A 21433-nucleotide genomic window follows, 5' to 3' on the forward strand; every position below is an offset into this window, starting at 1 on the left:
AAAATCTCGCTTACTTTTAACTTAAATGAGTCAGAAAGGTTATTAACTTATTAACTATCTTCCTTTCTTTATAGCACTCCCAAACAACTTCCTCTCATATTTTTAAATTCAGAATTTATACATTCTTAAAAAATAAATATATTAATTAAAAAGTAAAAATGAAGATGAAGGTGGGGCGGGTGGGAGGGGGGGAGTAGATAGACCTGAGGGTATAAACACCACAACGATTCTCAGAATGAGCAGAAACAGAAATCTGTCTCTAAAGAATCAACAGGTCTCAGGGCACAAGAGATCCTCTTCCCACAGCTAGGCTTTGGACTACTGTCTATGCCTTCAGACCTGAGACCTAAAGCCAACCAATATGACTGAAAATAACTAGCTTCAAGTCCAAACCTCACCCAGGGAACTCAGGAATGACGTCCCCATGAGTAAAAGTCTCAACAATAGCATTTAAGTTCTAGATACTTAGATTTCTGTAGACATCAAAGATGAGTGAGAAACAAGAAAAGGAAGTGTTCTAAAAACCACGTTTCACTAGTCGAAGTGCAGAAGCCACGGTCACATGACGAGGACTGTGCAAACAGCCAGGGTCACCATGAGGAGAATGAGAGTGGGACAGTCACGTAATTATTTGAATTGTGATAAAAACTACAAATAAAACCTTACTTTTATCAATTACAACAATCTTCCCAAATCAAACATTCTCCTGGGCAGCAAACTCTTTAAGTGACCAGTCAATCTACACACACACTGAGTGCCAAGATCTGCCTGAAGCCGCAGGGATGTGCATTTAAACCACCTCCCTCCTTATCACACTGAAGCAAAGCAAATCTTGTCAATGCTTTAGGTGACAGTTATGTCAATTGGTCACCTCTACATTAAGTTAAGATCACAAAATGAGATCCCAACATTCCTCTTGTTGTGGCTACAGTGCTAGAAGGCATCCCTGACAATCAGCAAAATCTGAAGGAAGTCAAACATGGGGAAAGACACTAAAGAAGTAAGATAGACAACTTAACTTTTCATTAAGAGCCCTAGAGAAAGAAGGGATCACAGTACATCTCAAACCTGAAACAAAAGGCTGAGATGCCTATTTAACGCATCAAAGTGGACTGGCCCAGGTTCTCCCAGCATCCCTCAGTCCCTACTTGTTACAGGGTCCTCCAGGCTGCCACACCCCGCCCCTACCCTGAACTCTCCAGACTAGGGGCTGGGCGCATTGCCTCCAGTTGCTCCTCCCTATATAACCCGGCCATTTTGGCTGTGTGTCTCTTTTACCTTTCAGCCTCCTGCCTGCTTGGCCAGTGCTCCTGGTTCGCCTCTCTCCCTTCTCCCCTCCGCTCTCCGCTCATACGGTCAGGTCCAGCCTGCTGGTCACATCCGCTCCGGGCTCTCCCAGATATCTCTGCCTCTGCCTGTGTTCTCCATTACGTTTGTAATAAAACCCTCAACTCCTTAGGAACAGTCATGGCTCCCTTTTACTTCCTTTTTCCATTCTGATCATGGTAATGGTAAGAAAATATAAGTGTTATTAAAATATATCCCACAACTGTTGTAGACTGATGCATTCTCAGAATTAATCTACTCTTACTAAATGACTCTTGATTGGATGACAAAAGCTACCCACAGAGAACTGGTTTCTTCACGGAGCTGAAGGTGTGGATCTAAAAACGGATGAGATTTTTACTAGTTTTGATTTCTAGTGAGGAGTGGAATAAAGAAAACTAACAAACTATATCCTAAAAATGTTCCAATGGTAAATTACAGCTAATGGCGAAGGATGAGGCCAAGAGACACATGTCAGTGTGGATGGGGCTAGAGGTCTGCATTTTACAGAAACCATTACTTCTACTTTGGGGCTCCAAGGAAAGAACCTGTGGTGTATGTAATTCCACCATGTAAAAGTAACATAGGAAACCCTTATTTCCCAAAACAGAGCCTGTATTTAAAGTTGATAAACTGGAATTCTTTATCATACTAAACAATATTTTTGATGAGCACGTATTGTTTATGCAAGTGCCATTCAGTGTTAGCTATATGCCTGCTGGGTGCCAGTTAAACCCAGCCCTCCTAATCCTCTTCCCTTCCCCAGCCCCCAACTCTTTCCCTTTCTATAATAATTACTAGTCTACACTCAGGTCAATTTTTCTTTTTTAAACTTTCACATTAAAGAGAGAATACAAAAGATAAGGGCAAAATATAAGTTTAGAAACAAATATGTAAATAACAAAGCTTTGTAGTGTATGAAATGCAAATATCATTAACAAAACTTACAAAAGATATTAATACACCTTTACACTCATTTAAAGGTATTAATACAATATAGTAGGAAAGGGTTTAAAGAATTTAAATAGCCTAGTAACACCTAAGAGCATGTCTGTGTGTATGTGTGTGTGTGTGTTTAAAATTCCATCCTCTTTCAATATAGATGTCCTATTATTGGCAAAAGGAAATCACAAATAAAAAACATAGTCATAATCTTACAAGAAGTGAGCACTTGCAAGTGTAATGCTCACAAACTCCATATTAGATCACCTTTAGCATATTTAGGTGATTATAAATATTCTTAAGAGTTAACCATAAGTCTATTTTAGAAAAGGGGAAAAGAGTTTCAAAATCCCAAATTTCTGTCTTTTTCTTGGTTTCAATGGGATTCGGTAATTAGCACAGGCACACACCCACAGCTGCCTGCTTGGATGGGTCCATGCTCTTGCCTGGCGGGCAGCACAGGAGGCGGCCGATGCTCCCTGGGCCTCAGACTTGAGCTTCCCTGCCCTGCAACTGGCCACTAACCGGCTGCCTCTCCATTCTTCACTCTGCTGTCTCTATGTATAACTCCTTTTTTCTTTCTTTAATTCTTCTGAAGAAAGAAACAAGGAAGAAGGCGGGCCACGCACAAACTGCTGAGGTATCTTAGAACTGGCCAAGAGGCTTCCCGCGTCCTCTTCTACGTGCTCAAGATGAAAGGCTGCATAGCAATTAAGAACATGAACTCGGAGGACGCAGGGCTTGGGTTCAAAGCCTGACCTTAGACATTCCAGACGTACCTTGCATAAGCTGCATTAGTAAGCACCCATGTACCTCAGATTCCCTTTCTAGTAAATGTGATAATCACAATGCCAGGGTCAGGCCCAAGTCTGTTAAAAGTGTTCATCTGCAGCGCTGGTACATAGCAGGGCAGAGTAAGACACCCCCCCCCAAGCTCCACTCCCACCCCCCAGTGTGAGATGCTATTTTGAAGTCAACCAATCACCCTGACTCTGAATACCACTGTTTGCTGGAAGCTCACTATTTTCTAATCCACTCAGAACTTGTCTTACCACCACCTGACACCTGACGCTTAGAGATCCCACAGTCACGTGACGAGTCCTGTCTGAGATGCAGCCCTTGCTCTTCTCCATCGCACCTGTCTTGTTCTGCGTCCATACAGTCCTCACTGTCTCTCCTTTCCCCTCACACCAAGACCAATCCACCAAGGTCTACCAGTTTCACCTCCAAACTCCATCCGATCCTAGCCCCTTCCTACCATCCCTACAGCCACGCCCTCTCGGTGTCAACTACTCGTGGGCCCCAGAAGAGCCCCACTTGGGCGAGGGTGTCCCTGCTTTATCTTTGCATTGCCTCGACCTATTTTTCTAGAACAGATTACTCAAAATTAAAATGCAAACATGGCCCTGTCTTGCTCAACACTTCTCAGGGACTTTCCACTGCCCCAGGAATAACCCCAGCTCCATTCCCAGCTCTGGGCCACAGGCCACGTTTCCTCCTTAAGCCCACACTTACTTCAACAAGAACATCCCTCCTAATACCTCTCAAGTAGTGCCACTCCTAATGACCCATGCATTTTTATTTCAATACATAAGGCTATTGCGGGCCATTCTTCTTCAAGCCAACAGTTCCCTTTTTAACAAGTTTTAGATCACAGTCCTGTACCACTAGGATGTTTTGTGTACATGTTCAATATGAACATTTCTCACTTTCACCCTCCAACATAGCCCTCTCCGACTACCAGAACTTCTCTTCTTTGTTTTAATAAAGAGCAGGACACAGTTGGATATAAGAACTGTGTAGCTCTACCAGGCAAGTGGTAACTGATAGCCCCAGTTTTGAGGAAGCACTAAAGATTACAGGAGCTGTAGCAATTGGATAGTTTATGTGCCCATTTCAAGAAAGTGGGTAGAGCAGAGCAGAAGGCTCAGTGGGTGAAGGTGCCTACCACGAAGCTGGACAATCTGACTTTAAGCCCAGGCACTCACACAGTAAGCAAAAGCTGATACCTGCAAGTTATCCTGATACAGAAGCACTGTGGCACATGTACATACACGCACACACACAGACAGACACACGAGAGAGAGAGAGAGAGAGAGAGAGAGAGAGAGAGAGAGAGAGAGAGAGAATATATAAAAAACAAAGGAGGGGTATATAGCTTCAGCAGCAGACTGTAGCCAAGAAAACCCCATTTCCCAGTGCTGCCAGTCTGCTTCTAGACAGCTCAGTGGTACAGCATGTACCATGAAGCCCTGGAGTCAATCCGCAGCACCAAAAACAAATAAACATTTAAAACCCACTATTGTGCTATATTTCCACCCCTAGTGGTCTGATGTGTGCTTCATTTTAAGTCTTCAGATATCTCCAGTGTACAGCTCAGGTTAAAAACTGCTGGTCTAATGTGTAACAGTAATTTACACATGCACAAATCAAATGTAAAAAAGCTGAAAGGCAGGTGGTGGTGGCACACACCTCTGAGCCCAGCCCTCGGGAAGCAGAGGTAGCCAATCTCTGAGTTTGAGGCCAGCCTGGTCTGCAGAGTGAGCTCCAGGACAGCCAAGGCTACACCGAAAAGCCCGTCTTTTAAAAACAATAAACCAACAACAACAACACACACAGACAAAAACAGAAACAAAAACAAGAAAGAAAGAAAAGAAAAAGAAACAGGAAACAAGGTAAGCAGACATGGAAAGAAAGGCAGGAGAGGGTAAGGAAGGAAGTCTTAGTTTCACTTCTATTGCTGTTATGAAATCTCCTGACACAAAGCAACAAAGCAACATAGGGGAGGAAAAGGGGCATGTGGCTTGAAAGCCCAGAAAGTCCATAACTACAGGGAAGTCAACTCAAGAACATAACACATGGTGTTCACAATCTAGAGCAGAGAGGAAGACTCACATGGATTTATCTTTGCTCACTGGTTCTCACCCAACTTCCTCCTCCCGTACGTGCCCAGGGGAATGGAATGGCACAGCCAAGCACTGGCTGGGTCTTCCTACATCCGTCAACAAGACAATCTCCTACTGGCCAGCCTGATCTAGGTAATTCCTAGACTCCCTTCCCAGGTGATCCTAAGGCAGGGCTACCCTGGCAGCCAAAGCTAAGCAGCACAAGGAAAGAAAAGAAAAACTTATTGAAAAGCAGTGTTAACCAGAACTTTGCTGGTTGGTGTCCACTCTCCACCTTGCTCTGCCTTGACCCTCGTCCCAGAAGGCAGCCTCTACAGGATGTTTCAGTGGCCGGCAGGATCACTAAGGGCAGAAGACTAACGTGGGGGAAGGCTTGTAGCTCCTCTTGAGTGACCGTGACTCCTCAGTACAGCTGAGCACACCTCCAGACAGAAGGCTTGGTCCTCCAGCAATGCACTCCCACTGTTCATGGTACCCAGATGCCCCAACAGCCTTTGCAGGTTTCTCGAACTTGTTAGCACGTCCGAAACTAGCTCAATTATTAATGTTTCCTGCCTGACCACAGAAATCCATACAGACACATCTATGCCCTAGGATGCACTTTCTGAGGTGGGAGCAGGTTGGAGGCCACAGATATTATTTACTATGGTCAGGGAAATTTTTGAAAATTTTTTCAAGATTCTTCCTCCACCATTGCCTCCTGTAGGTAGGAGTAACTGGACAGAAACTTCTAAAATATTTCCAGAACTCTTTGTTGCCATTAAATAAGTAGTGATGTCCATATGTAAGAAAATCATACACACATAACTAACATAGACAAAGCCCATCACTGCCCAACAGTAGAGAGGCCACCTTGGCAAGTGACTTATCGGTGCCCAGCACACATGAAGAAAAACTCTAGCCACTTCTAACATGTGCTGCTACATGGCACTTCAAGTTAGGAAGTTTACTATAAAATAGGAATAAAGCCATTTTATCACAGTTTAATATGTAGTTGTTAGAGCTGAGCAACTACAATTAATTCAGGCAACAAGTGATTATGCAATGCCTCTCAACAAGGAAGACCAAGAAGTTATTTTAAAGTTCTACACTGAAATACAACTCCCACCCACTCTGGGAGGGTAAAAATCAGAAGAAATGAAGCAGCCTTCAAAAACATGGGAATTGCTAGAAGCCGTCTGCAGGGTGAGTGGCTCCTGAGGCTTTGGCAGCATGGCTGTAGAAAGGAGCGGACAGGGCCAGAGTTAAATCAAGCACACCAGGTCTGATCAGTCAGCAGAGCCTTCCCTCCGTGTCCTATGTGGTCTCACAGCAGATGGCCAAGGAGAGGACAAAGACTGTGGTGTTCCTCCAAACTCCACACACCTGGTGACCTCTGTCCATGGTACACCTAAGACTATGGTCTGCCACATCCTCTGTGTTTCCACTTATAATGCTTAAGAGCAAGTCAAAAGAAATGCTACCCTGCTACAATGAACAAAACTGTTATTTCTGCAAGGGCATCACTAAGTCCAAACACAAGCCATCCAGTATAAGAAAACCCAAAGGAAGTACACCATAAAATATGGGGGTGGGGAGAGAAGTATTCTTTAAAATCTAGTATTGTCTCTCCCTGAAATAAAAAACAATGTCATCCCTTACTTTATTACAGTTGCTGTTTATACCAGTCATTCACGAAAGCTGGAGATTTATTCTGTCATGGGATCTGAAATCAAGATTATGTATTTGCTTTTACAATAGGAGCTGATGCTGTTAAATGCTTTAAGACACAAACAAGCAGCATCCACGGAATCTTCAGTTTTGCTCCTCAGGACATCCCTGGGGTAACTAGGGCACGGGGAAACGCCACATTACGGAGAAGAAAAGGCCCTCAAAGTGAGGTTTAAAGCAAAATCAAGCACCAGCTCTGAATGCCTTCAACCTCATCCACTGTACCACGCTGCCTCCCCAAGGTGAACCTGTACACTTGCCAGGTTCAAGCGAGCTACCGGAGGGAAGCATGGTGAAAATAATGAATTTGCCTAATCTTGGCCCAATTATTTATTTTTTTTTTTTAAGGAAAATGTTCTAGTAACAACACCTGCCTTTTTGAACCCACAAACACATAGCCATGACTAGCTTTCAGTGACGACGTGGCTGCGGTCGAGGCTATGCCCAAAGGAAAGCTGATTTTGCTGTATAGCCCATCTAAACCACAAACTTCAGGCTCTAAGCACCCCAAACTCTTAAAGGTCATTAAGCATAGGTGAAAAGATAGTAAGAAAATATCACCAGTAACTACATAACTCAATAGCCAAAGCCCATTGTGGCAAAAATATTACAGGATCTTTATGATGGATTTGGAAAAATTAGGCCTGTTAATCCAAACTTCTATAAACTTGCCTTTCCGACAAAGTCAATCGGAAAACGAACCCAGAAGACTGCCCACAAGTAAATACTTCAACTTATTTCTTTTAGGTGCACAGTTACAACCAACCCATCCATTTGGTGCATGGAATAAAGATGCCAGCAGGGAAGGTTAAAGCTTGAGCATCCAAAACACTAATACAGCCTGCAAAGTGACAGAACTACGAAGTGCCACCCGCGGTGTTTGCGGCCAAGAAGGAAAAAAAGAACGCTAAAATGTAATTAGAAGTTTGGCAACTTTCTAAGATAAGAACCTGAGCTCCTGGAATCGCTCTCATCACCAAGCAAACCATCCTCCGAAGTAGCGGCCGAGCCAGGGGCAAAGAGTGGACACTTTCTGCAGGCAGAAGGCGGTCTGGTCCGCGCAGGCCAGCCCGCCAGCCACCAGCCGAGCAGCGGTTGATCTCGGGGCCATGTTTTTAAAAGCCCGGGCGGACAGCGGGACAGAGGGTGCGCAGAGCTGAGCCCCGGAAGGAGCGGGGAGGAGCAGAGAGGAGGCAGGAGCGTCCCGGGAAAAGTCGGAGAAGGCTGCTAACTGACTCACCTAGCAGCAGCGTGCTCCAGGTCCGGCCGCGCCCGCGCCGCAGGCCCAGCGCCCAGCGCAGCCCGGCCACCAGGCGGCCCGCGAGGCCGTCCGGGGCGGGCGCAGCGGTCTCTGCGCGGGGCCCCTTCCTGCCCGCTGCGCCCCTGCGCCCCGGCGACGGCGGCGCGCGCTCCGGCCCCGGCTCCCCAGCGCCCACCTCGGATGCCCCACTCAATGGCGGAGACGCGCGGGCCGGCCGGGGCGGCCTGGGAGCCGCGTCCCGGTGCTTGCTCCGCGCCTGCAGTACCATCTTGGCATAGTCGCACCCGCTAGCTGCGCGCGCCCGGACGGCGGCCGGGTTCCGCGGACTGGCGGTCGCTCACTCTGGCCGGCGAGGGCGGGCCGGGAGGCGGGGACAGCGCGGGCCGGGCGGCCGCTGCCTACTGCGGGGCGGCCGGGAGGCGGTGCCGGACTCGCGCGCCTCCGCCGTTGCCGCTCGCGGGTTGCCACGGCGACAGCGGAACGCCGCCGGGCGGAGGCGGGGACAACCTGCGAGCGGCGCGGCCCCGCCCCTCCAGAGCGCGCGCCCAGGCGCGTTCCCAGCAAGCAAGCGCGCACGCGCGGGCTGCAAGCGGGGCGGGACCGACGGCCGGCGGGGAGCGGCGTGGACGACCTCCCGGAAGCGGCTGTGCACCCCAAGGAACTGGGGGGTCGGGCTCAGAGGCGCCGTGGCGGGCGATCGCACGGGACGGGAACTGGGTGGCCACGGAAGGGCGGAGTGCGTGCGCTCGGGAGCCCTGAACATTCGTCTTGTGCGGGGTAACTAACGAGGTAAATAAAGTGTGGCCTCGCTACTCAAAACAGCCTCTAGTTGATGAGAAGCGGGGACAGGACCGAGTCTTCCAATAGAGAGTCCAGTAGGTTTGGAGCGGGAGTGTAAACTGAAAGCCTAGGCTGGAACCCAAACTTAAGTCATAAATGAAAAGGGCCTGTCAGCAAAGGTTATCAACACGTTACTTTTACCTGCTGTATCCTGTCTTCCTTACTAGAAAGTATGGAAAGTGCTAAAAGATGCGAAAGTTGACTTGAAAATGAAATTTCTCATATCAGGATGTAGGAGTAAATGAAGAAGCCCAGGGAAAGTTGTTTTTTTTTTTTTTTTTTTTTAAATAATCCAAGTTAACCTTCCTTGCCTTGCCTCCACCCCAGCGCTGATTGCACAAAGCTGTAGAGAACGGCTGCAGGGGCTTATTTCTTGGCTCCTGTCCAAATGAGCTTATTCCAAAAAGTCTGAATTTTGGAAATCAAGGCACATCGTCCCGCTTTTCTCCACTGTAATTACAGGGTTTTCAGAAGGCTGTGGCTTCTCCTGCTCACGACTTTATTAATATGAGCATTCATTAACTCAGGGAAAAATAATGCATTTTGTGAAAGGACTTAACTGCTGTTACACTTTGTTAAGTTTCTTGGGTTTGAGTGTTAAGTTGGGTATTGGAAAGAAGGAACAACTGTTTAAGACACTTCTGTAAAACAAATGATTGGCAGTGCCAACTTGTACTGTGAAACAAGGTATTGCGTCAACCTCCTGTTATTCCTGGATTGATACTGACTTTATCACCCACCGGATTAAAAGAAACTTAAGTCTGTGTCTGCCAAGGACAATGACAATAATTTCATCACCAATGTGCTCATTAACTAGAAGACACATGGAGCTACAGGCCTGAGTTGCTTGGCTCTGGGATGTGGAGGGTCTAGGGCTGCTTCCCAGTCAGCTTTTCCAGTAGAGCATCACTGGGTCTGTGAGCCATGGTCCATGGCAGGCCTCATGCCCGCGAATAGAGATGGCCAACACAAAACGAATGCTACAGTTATGTGTTTGTGGAGTTTTGTTTTGTAGTGTTTTTGATTTTTCCGTTGTACTGCTGCTCTGTTATAATTTTTGTTTTGTGCTTTTGTATTTTGGTTTGTGGAGGGCGGGGAGAGTTGAGAACATAGAGGACCCTGGGGGAAATTAGAGAGGGGGAAACATGATCAAAATCTATTGTGTGAAAAAAATTAAATAAAGAGAAATAAAGAGTATACAAAAAAGAAAAAGTTTTCTTGTGCTTCCTAAGAATACTGAGCTCTGTGAGGGGACTTAAAGGAAGGAGAAGAAAGAAAGAAAGAAAGAAAGAAAGAAAGAAAGAAAGAAAGAAAGAAAGAAAGAAAGAAAAGAAGAAAAGAAGAGAAAAAAGAAAGAAAGAAAGAAAAGAAAGAAGAAAGAAAGAAAGAAAGAAAGAAAGAAAGAAAGAAAGAAAGAAAGAAAGAAAGAAAGAACAGCTTCTCTTTAATTGGCACCATTCTATCAGACAATTTTCTTGTTGCATAAATGAATGCATGAGTGCAGGAAATAGCATAATCAATCAGTTATTCACAACATGATGTCTCTAGAACTTGTACTTTCTCCACATGGTTTGAGTTTCTGGAAGAAACCAAATCTCTCTCATACTCATCTTCAACTGCAACTTGGACCCGAGCTCAGACCTTGGCTGAAATTTGCTCGGTTGACTTGCTAGAGAGCTGGGGCAGACCCCGTAGATCTTAGTTACTTCCCCTTCTGTGAGGAGCAACCCTGTAGACACCTCAAGCAAAGGAAGAAAGTATGAGAGATAGTGGGTGTTGTTGCTTGGTTTTGTGTGTTCAGTTTTGTTTTGTTTTGACTGGCACTGACCTGCCGTCCTCACACCCTGGGACGAGGTGAGACAAAAGAATCTCACATTTGAGGACAACCTGTGCTACATTGCAATGTCCTGTATGCCCCTCCTCCAGTCAATCAATCAATCAATACTCCATCTAGAACCAGCTTGTAATTCTTGCTCTGGTGTCTGGCCTGACTCTCCTATCTATACCCTTCATTTTTTGACTCTCAGTTTCCCCATCCCTTGGATAAGGAGAACAAAAATATCTATCTACCTTGCAGGTTTGTAAACCTTAAAAAAAAAAAAAAAGAATAGGTTCATTTCAGCCTTATTCATAATAACCAGAAACTGGAAACAATCTAGATACCCCTCAGCTGAAGAATGGATAACGACAATGTCGTTCATTCGCACAGTGGATACTACTCAGCTGTTAAACCCAAGGACATCATGAAATTTTCAGGCAAATAGATGTAACTAGAAAAGATCATCCTGAGTGAAGTAACCCAGACCCAGAAAGGCACACATGGTATATACTCGCTTATAAGCAGATTTTAGCCATATAATACAATATAAACATACTACAGTGCACAGACCCAAAGATGCCAAGAGAGCCCAAAGGAAGATGCTTAACTCAAAAAAAAAAAAAAAAAATAGAATATCCATCCGAAGTAGATGGAGAGAGGAAACTGGGCGGGAAATGGGGTCGGGAGGATGATGGGAGTGGGGATCAGGTTGGAGGAAAAGAGGAAGGGCATGAGGAGAAGAACTGGGAGAGAGATCAGAAATTTGTGGGCTGGCATTTCTGGGACAGGGGAGGCTTCTGGAAACCTATGGGAGTGACCCTAGCTGAGCATAAAGTTGACACCTCCTGTAGCCAGGTGAGACTCCCAGTGGAGGGAAGGGGACAACAACCCACATGTAAAACTTTGCACCCAAAATGTGTCTTCTCTACAAGACGAATAGGGGCAAGAATGGAACAGAGATTGAGAGAAAGGCAAACCAGTGGCTGGCCCAGCTGGAGACCCACCCCACAGGAGAAGGCTGACCACTACCGCTATTAATGACACTCTACTATGCTTGCAGAGAGGAGTCTAGCATAACTGTCTTCTGAGAGGCTTTATCTGGCAGCTGATGGAGACGGATGCAGACACCCAAGGCCAAGCAATGGGCTGAGGGTGGGGAATGCTGTAGAAGAGTGGGAAGAAAGATAGAGGGAGCAGAGGGATGAAGGCACCACAAGAAGACCTACAGAGTAATCTAAATCTAACCTGGACCTACAGGGGCTCACAGAGACTGACCCACCAACCAAAGAGCTTGCATGGACACACCTAGACCCCTTATACATATGTAGCAAACGTGAAGCTTGGTTGTCCTGTGGGTCCCCTGACAATAGGAATAGGGGCTGTCTCTAAATCTGTTACCTACTATTGGATCACTTTGCCCTAACTGGGCTGCCTTGTCACTCCCCAGTGGGAGAGGATGTGCTTAGTCCTGTGGTGACTTGAGATACCAGGGTAGATTGGTACCAAATGGGGGCCTCCCCTTCTCTGGGGGGAGGGAGAGGGAGAAATGGGGGGAGGAGGTATGGGGATGAGACTAGGAGGAGAGGAGGGGGGCTGGATCAGGATGTATGGATGGGGAAAAAAAGAATTTCCTGAGGCTGTTGCTCATTGAGTGTTCAAAGAGACTTGGACAAAGAAGTAGATGTAAGTGTTGGGAGCTCTGGGTAGTGACGAGGAAGAGGATGTTTCACCCTGGGAAGGTGGTGGAGCTGAACATGGAGTCTTCAGACAATATGCCAGACTTAATAGACTCTTTACAGAATGCAGAAAAGCCAGAAGACAGTTTAGTCATCTCTTTACACTAGTGTCTGCCACATAGTGCTAGATATTTAAACACACACACACACACAAACCTGACAGACTAAAAGCTACATTTTATTAATAAAAAAGTATGTCGATGATCACCTGCATCAATACAAGTTTACAATGAATTTAAATTGAGTATTAATATTGCAGTCCTTTACTATGCTTTCGTTCTATGCTCGAATGACATACCGGAAAGATCATTCCTCCCATGGTGTATAGAAGTTCAGCCAGAGACAAACACAATCTGAGGCCAGGAATCAGAAAGAAGTAGCACTCAGAAGAAGGATCAAGTCTGACCCCTGAGAAAAGAGTCAATCAATTTCTTTCTCACTATAAAACTATGCTTTGCCCATTGAAACAGATGCCTCATGTTGAAAACACTGTGTGTAGTGTTAGGGATCGTGGTAGGGGATATAAGGACGAAGTAAACATAGAATGAAGATTTAAAGTATAAAATCCTAAAACAAGACAAGTAATGCAGGAAAGTACACTTAGTAATATTTAAGTTTAGGTATCAGGGAAAACCAAATGGGTAATGAGGGAAGTAGGCAGAACCAAAGGAAGGCCGCTCTAGGAACTGGTCTCCTCTGTTTTATCATTGAAGGCTCCATTTGGATCTTCCAAGTGCCTTTTCCTCCCCCCTTCGCTTTCATACTCATGGGTAACAGACAACTGTGGAATTTCTGGTGTTTATTTTTATTCTCTTAAGCTAGATCATTCGTTCTCTATTTTAAAGAAGTGCCCTAAAGTTAGTTCCAGATTCTGGTTTCCTGGCTCAGCAGCTGCTTCTACCAAGACAGGAACCAGAATAATCCTGTCACTTCACTGAAACTTAAATTGGTACAAAAGGTCTATCTGTGTAGAGTCTGGTTTTCAGCACAGCTCCAACCTTAACCTGTCATTGCATCTGTTTTAATGTATTCTCTGAAGTGGGGAGAAAATATTGAAACTGCTACTTTATTTCTTTTTACACTTGTTATCTTGCGTCTCTCTTGTATCTGACCTTGTAATTTAAACTATTCCCCGCTCCTGTGAGTTTTCCCCAAGGAGTTTATTATTAGGCTTAGTTATAGTGCGCAGTCAATCACCCTGCTGCAGAGGGGCATGTCCGTTAAACTAAAGCACAGTTCCAATTATTGACAGCTTACTAGGTCCCCAGTGCCTTAGCATATATTAGAGACATTAAAAATTCATATGTCAAACCTCTATCCTGGAAGCGCCTGAACTTTAATTAGTGAAGCAAAATAAGCCAAAAGAAAATATGTTCACATAACAAAGTGTATTATTTAGAACATAAGGACTAAATTCTAAACATGTGATGGCTGGCGTGACGGGGTAGTTCTCAGAGGGAAGTGAAATTTAGCCTCAGCGTATATTTTGTGTGAACAGAGAGGGACGTGGAAGACTCAAAATAAGCAGGGAGAAGCATATTTCTGAAGCCCTTGGTCTGTATTTGGCAGACAGCATGTTTTAATATGACCATCTGAAATCCTGTTTGGAATGAAGGAAGGCACTGAATATGAGCTACCTTATAAATGGGCTGTGAAACGATCAGTATGTGCAGCCCATGGTACTGTTCAGGGATGAGACAGCATGCACAGTGCTGAGACTCATCCATACTCGTGGTGGTCTTGGGACTAATGGAAGGCACAAATCCACAAAACATGCAAGCACCTAGCCTGTTCCTAACTCCTCGCCGATATCCCAAGCCTTCCTCTTGCTTGCCTCCAGACACGGAGGAAGGTTAGGACTGAATCTCTCAAAACATGTGATCAGTCTCCTATCACCAAACCACAGGTCTGTATCAGGCTGTATTCTTGTCTCTCCAAGGGTAACAGGGTAAAGGCTTGATTTCCCAGCTGGTGGTACTACTGAAAGTAGGGGCATGACTGAGGGGAATATTGGCATACGTGTCCTGCCACCTCTGCTTCCTGGCTGTCATGAGGTGAGCTGCTTTGCTCCATCATGCGCTTTCTGATGTTCACCCTTGCCTCAGGCACAGACAATCAAACCAATATCCTACACTGACACCTCTAAAAGTGTGAACCAAAATAAAACTTCCCTCCTTTGTGAGCTCAGAAGACCAAAAATCCCCAGTAAAGATACAGACAAGGAAAGCTGGCCAGGCTTTAGAGGAAGAGCAAGTGTTGGGAATGGAATCAAAGGTCAACTTTGTGATACTTTCAGTGAGTTTGCCTGTGTTCTTCTGCCTGTGCCCTTGGATGTTGTAAAATGCTTAGTTTAAAGATGGCAGACTAGTTTACACGGTGGAGGAAATTTTAAGGCATGACATCATGCAGGCACTGGTAAGGATACTGTTGGCTACGTTTAGCCAAATTTACACTAAAAATCGTGATCAAAAAGTGTTTGAGAACCTCACAATCTGAACGAAAGGAATGCTTGTTGAGTTGTTGTTACTGAAAATATTAGCTCCACTGAAAGGGAGCCAAGTATTCACCACTGAGAGATGGAAAATACATTGTGAGGGCATTTCATGGATCAGTAAGTTCCACTCTTGCTAGCTTAAACTGAACATGCATAAACCCTCGCTTTGAGAAGGACACTGGTTCTCAAGCATTTGCTCCTGCACATTCAACCATCTGGGCACATGGAAGCTGTGAAGGAAGCAGGTAATATCCAGCTGTGCTTGTTCTACAAGCATACTCAATGTGAGTTGTGGGACCATGGAGGTTTGGGTACAGATATCTTAAAAGCCAAGAAAGACTAGAAGTGTGTAGCAGAGTCAGGGCTCCTGCAGGCAGCCTGGAGGAAGGTAATCCATGCAGCCGAGTGGAGACAGCTGTGGCAGAGAGCCAGCAGCAACAGAAGTGTCAGACATACAGGCATGGCCCTGGGGAGGTGACTCAGTGTGTAAAGTGCTCCACAAGTGTGGGACACTTGAGTTTGAATCCCTAGAGCTCATGGGTAGAAACTCAGTCATCAACATTTGTAACACCATGTTGGCAGATGGAAACAGGAGGATTAGTAGAACTTGTTGGCTACAAGCCTAACCCGTCCCCCACACACAAAAGGGGGAATTTAAGATTGAATGAGAGATCCTGACTCAAGTAAATGCAGGAGAAACTGAGAGTAATAAATTAATTTCATTAAGGGTCTTTGAAAACTTACTTAGGAAACCAAGTTACACAAAGTAGAGTTTAACCAAAAAAAGCACTCCTTGCTTCTCATCTCAGGAAGAGCATCTTTCTGTCAGACAGGCAGACAACAACCTGCTTAACACCTGGCTGCTAAAAGAAGCCCTGGTCTGTCTGGAGATATTATGACAATATTTTACAGTGTAAATCTCCCCCATTAGTCCAAGTAGCAAAACCTTGGACTCTTGTGTTTTTGGAACAAACTTAGTTACTCAACATGTAACTTGGGCTGTAAAGCTATATAAGCCAATGAGTATTTCTGGCCTGGTGTCCTCCCCTTTTGTGCATTAGCCAGAACTAGTTCCATCATGGGAAAGTGCATAGAAAAGGGCACTTGGTATCTTCCTCTGGCCTCTTCATATATGTGAGCACACCCCAACACACACACACACATATACATACCCCAACACACACACACACACACACACACACACACACACACACACACTATGCAAAGCAAAGCTGCAGGCAATGAGCAGAGTCAGCCTAAGATGGAAGCCATGGGATGCAACCAGCAAGGTGGTGAGTTATCCAACCGGTCTCTTTGGTCTGGATGTTAGACATGGCACTAAAGAATCTAATGTTTTCTCCCTGGGGTTTGATCCTGTGTTATTGATTTTCTTTTCATCCTCTTTGTAATAGGATTGTCTACCCAGCCATAATATATTTGAACTTTATTTGTTTTTGTTTTTTTTTTAATTTAACAGTTGTTCTCAGCTAGGAGTTTGCCTTAGATCGCAAAGGAGATTTTGGATTGGATTTTGAGAGATCCCGAAAACATTAAGACTTTGGTGAGTCTCAGAGAAGGGCTGAATGCATTTTGCATTGTGAGATGGACATCAAGCTCTCAGGGCCAGGTATATAATGTCATAATGTGGATTTTAAATGCCCCGGGACAGCTCACATGTTAAAGGGTAATTCCTGTGAGAGACACAGTTGGCAGGGCGTAACCTCTTCAAGGGGTGGGGGCTGGTTATAGAAAATAAGTAATGGGGATCAAAATAAGTAAAAGAATATCTCCAAATAACCTTTGATGGGGACGTGGGGCCCCTACCCCTTCCTCTGTTTCCTGACAGCCACAAGGTTGGCTGACTCCCCTCCCATGTGCTTCTACCAGAATGTTCTGCTTCACCTGTAGGCAGCTGAACCAAGTGCCCATGGCGGAAATGATGAGTAAAATAAAGTTTTCTCCTTTTAAGTAATCTCGAATATTTTGTCACAGCAATGAAAAGTTGTGCCAGGAGAAGGACCTGGAGGTTTTATGCAGGCATCCCTGTGTTTCCTTTATTTAGCTTTCCATCAGTCTTCCCAAAAATCTCCAGTCTGTCCCCAACACATGCAGCCCCTGTCCATGACCTCTACCTAGAACCTTCTATGGCGGGCTCACACATCCCGCCCCTCTACTTTCCCAGAGCTCCTTCCTGCTTCCTGCAAAGCCCCTCTGAACCCCTTATCTGTAGTACTTGTCCTTCAAGATGGCCCTTTTGTTCTCTTGTCATCACTCACTATAGCAAACCCTAAGCCCTGTCGTCACAGTTCCTGAAAACAAAACAAAACAAAACAAACAAACAAAACAAAACCCCAGGCTTCTCATCCCCCTTCATTTCCTTCTCCAGGGACCAGCATCCCTGATCCATCTCATCTACTCAGTTTTATGTGCTCAGCATCTGCCTTTCACCACCCCAGCCTGCCTTTGTGTTGCACAATCCACTGCACCGAATCCAGTGCTTTCCATCGCTTCTTATGCTGAGTCAATGGCAGGCCCACCACTGCAGCTCTGGCAGAATCGTAGCCCCCACCCCTGCCTGGGTCCTCTCATCCCTAAGGCAAACTTTCACTGTACAGCTCTGAGGTCTGCTCCCATGCTGCTAAGGAACGCTGGCGAAATGCTACAGCTTAGAAGGTAGAAAGCATTATGGAGTCTTAGTTCTATCACCAACTAGACCCGAAAAGCTACCCTTTACATTCATGTGCCCCTGTTCTCCATTGAAGGTGTAGGAAGTGTCCACTAATGTCTTACACCTGCGCATGTCACCAACACTCTCATTCCGAGCAGACGACCTCTCCTCCTACTCCATGAAGTCACTGGACACTTCTAGAAGGAGCTGTCATATCTTTCCACAGAATCTCCCTTGGTTTCCTTCCCGTGGACAAAGAGGGGAAGGCTCCTCTACATATCCAATGTCTCTTCCATTTGATGGCCCGCAGCATCCTACCATTTTGGTGGCTCACTCTATCAACTAGACACTTGGTTCGCTTTTGGTTCTTCTGGGTGATTTCAACAGTTGCAAGCATGGCCAAATGTCTCCTATCTTAAGTTCCCTTCACCATCAGTATCTCAAGGCTACCATCCTCTTCTTCTTTCACCCATAGAAACTCTCAGCAGAGTCCCTATGCCTGCTCTCTCTCTCTCTCTCTCTCTCTCTCTCTCTCTCTCTCTCTCTCTCTCTCTCTCTCTCTCTCCTTATTTTCCTCCCAAGCTCACAGAACCCTGGCATTTGCATTTAACGTCCTACAGCCCTTCTCCTGCCAAGGCCATAATAACCTCAACATTATCAACTTCTCAGTAACACAAGTTTCCATCAGCCCTGGAATCTGTCTGCTCACTTCCTGTGGTCCTCTCCTCTAAGGCATCTGGCCACTCACTTTCCATGGTCCTTTCCTCCCAGACAGATGGTTACTCATTTCCTATGGTTCCTCAAAACCACCCTTTCAGGTTTTGTAATCTCTTTGTCTGTTGTTTTTCCTGTTCTCCTTCGGAAGTACCAGTTGTTTACAGAAACTAACATTCCCCAGGGTCTGAAAACTGCATCATCTCTTTTTATGTCTCCTAGGCAACCTTCTGACTTTGTATTAGATACATATGCTGCAAGTGAAGTGTGCTGCAGAGGACAGAAGTTTGCATTATGGTAATAAGGTCATGGGAGAAAGGAGAACCACTCAGGCCTGTAGTACATGGAATCATGGTAAAACACACTCTGGCTATGTGTTTCCCCCTTAAATAATCATTCTGAAAGCACCCTCACAATACACTCAGATACACTCAGAGGTGTACCTCGGTATCCTAGGGGATTGTAGGTCTATTCAAGTTGATGGTTAAGATGAACTTCATGTTCTTTGCTACACATATCTAAACCTGTGTCCCCAGTTTCCCTCCCTGACATTCAGACCCCTATGTACTACTGCCCACTCAACACTTCTACCAGAATTTCCACTGGCACCTCGAATGCCCAAATCCCACCCTGTGTTTTCTCTAATGCCCTTATCTCAACTAAGAAACGTTTCCTAAATCCAGGAAGTTATTCTTCCTTCTTATAATTTGTCAAACTTGATCAATCTATAATTCTGGGGATTCAGCTCATTGGTGTCTGTCATTTCTCTTCTCCTATGACCCATCAAAGATGTCAAGGGCACCCAAGTTGATCCCTACATCTTCTCTGACTGCCCATCAACCCTCTGCATCATGAGTCCTAACAAGCAAGTTACTTCCTGGGCACGAAGTGAAGTTCTGCTCTATCATGTCTTCCCACTGTAATGTCCTCCCTCAGAACAGGCCAAAAGCAACACAGCTAGCCAATCAAGGATTTCAACAGCTCAGACCTAAAGCCAAAAGGAATCTTTTCTCTTGATAAGTTGATTATCTCAGACACTCGTTGTGATAAAAAGCTTATCAGTAGTATCAGTACATATTTGTTGCATAAGCAAATCAGGTCTTGTTCAGCAGAATTCTGATACAGATTTTGGCCACAGACTGATGAAAGTCCGCCCTCCCAAAGCATTCATTTTTCATTTCAAAATAATCATTATTTGTCAATGACCTTGCAGATACATTCTAAAACTAAGGTAGTTAGAGGTGTAGTTATTTTGCTTACTAACCAAGTGTTCAGTTCACCTAAGCCTGTGCTAGGAGTCTTGCTTTTCTATCTATTAACTAAACATGAAGGGGCAGCAGGAGATGGTTCCCTTCTGTCCCAGTGTACCAACTGTCTAGGTTTTGTACTAGACATGAGGTAAGAGTAGAGTCATGGGGGAAGACTAGGGGGGGAAGAGAACTCCCTGGCATCCATTCTCCCCACTGATTTCTGCCCCTGGCCTGTGGCCATTGTGCATCAGGAATCAATACCACTTCAGAAGAGGCAAAGGGCAAAGCACAGTAGAATCATGACCCTTGACCTTGCTGGTGGAGCAGTGGGTTCCCAGCAGCCTGACTGTAACCTCTGAGTACTCTGGGGAGGAATGGAGACCCCACTGCCACTGTTATATGTTAAGATGAGCATTCAGGCAGAGGAAGGCAGTTTGTTCCTACAGTACGGTCAACAAAAGAAGCAGTTTCCACTAAGCAGGTGGCCCCGGGTTCTATCCCTGGTCCTATGGCACATGCTATGGGCTTCCACCCAGGCTTGAGGGTTGCATAGGGGTAGTGGTGGGGTGACTGGTGGCGAACACAGTGACTTAGTGCTACGTACAGTCCAGTGCCCTTACTGACTCCAAGCATCCCTCAGTTGTCAGTTGCTTAAAGTGTGAAAGTCAAAGTCAACCAAGTTGAGCCTCTGGACTCCCTTGATCAGATGGCACAGTGGTCCTCCCTGCTGGTGGCCACTACTGTGTCTTACCTGGTGGAACAGAGTTCACCCACACCTGGGACCGAAACTGTTTTGTGGGCAAGCTGGCACACACACTGATCAGAGGCTTCCTTGGCCACTTTCTGTAGCCCTGAAACTCACACAGACATAAATTGGTTCTCCCTTCCACTCTCCCATGATGAAATAAACACAATGAGGGCTATAAGAGTGTTGCCAACAGGACACATATGCTCCTTTCAGTATTAGCTTTAAAATTTAATCTGCAGTATCATTTTCTCCACGGGAGCCAGGTGTGCATGGAGAGACTTACTCAAGTGTCCAGTACAAAATGAGACCAGCCCCAGGGAGCATCCCAGAAGACAGTCAGTGCAGAGCCATGTATGGACCGCCCTGAAGCCCACTCCAGCTGCAGAGGCTAGGCAGGGAAGGTCAGGATGGCAGCACACTGAACTATTCCGCAAGCGAGCGAGTGACAAGCAAAGTCTGAAAGTCAGTTTGCCTCGTTGAACAGTGTAAGTATCAGACTCTGCTTGCTTCACTGACTCTGTTTGCCAACTGTGTGTATTCTCAAAGCCACTGACTATATGAGATTGTTGAGAGGAAGATTACAGGGAAGGTTAGGAAGACAGAGGACCCTGACGAGGACAGCGCAGGCAGAGGAGACAAGGTAGATGGAGAGGAGGAAGAGAACAAGTTAGCACAGGAGCAGTTCACCGGAAACTGGAGCTGAGGTGACGCTGCTGCTTGGAGCCTCTCCCACAGCTGATGGAGTGCCTCCAAGAAGCCTTTCTGGAGCCTTGTGGTGAGCCACCTGCTGAGCCCAGACTCCTTCCTCAGCAGCTCACTCCAGCTACAGATCTAGTTTGGATAGTGGTCTTCCAAATGCTAAAGACCATGCATCGGCTATAAAATAATAATAACAATAATAATGATGATGATGTAAGTTATTTTACTCACAATAATATGAATTATTATCATTATTAATGACATCAAGACAGGAGCTGAGAGAATCTTTGGGTGATTTGGATAAAAGCTCTTTGTGTCAA

At 45.6% G+C, this 21433-nt stretch overlaps 1 protein-coding gene across 1 annotated transcript in view; it reads right to left on the reverse strand.

Annotated features, from left to right (window-relative positions):
• Dpy19l1 (dpy-19 like C-mannosyltransferase 1) overlaps window positions 1-8489 on the reverse strand; it is an 88448-nt gene extending 79959 nt beyond the window's left edge. Inside the window, exon 1 of the mRNA XM_051156090.1 lies at window positions 8125-8489. Within this exon, the coding sequence (XP_051012047.1) occupies window positions 8125-8413 (289 nt within the window). The 5' untranslated portion in view covers window positions 8414-8489. The remainder of the gene's footprint in view (window positions 1-8124) is intronic.
• Between the last annotated feature and the right edge of the window lie 12944 nt (window positions 8490-21433).

Source organism: Acomys russatus, chromosome 14, assembly GCF_903995435.1.
Source record: "Acomys russatus chromosome 14, mAcoRus1.1, whole genome shotgun sequence".
NCBI lineage: Eukaryota > Metazoa > Chordata > Mammalia > Rodentia > Muridae > Acomys > Acomys russatus.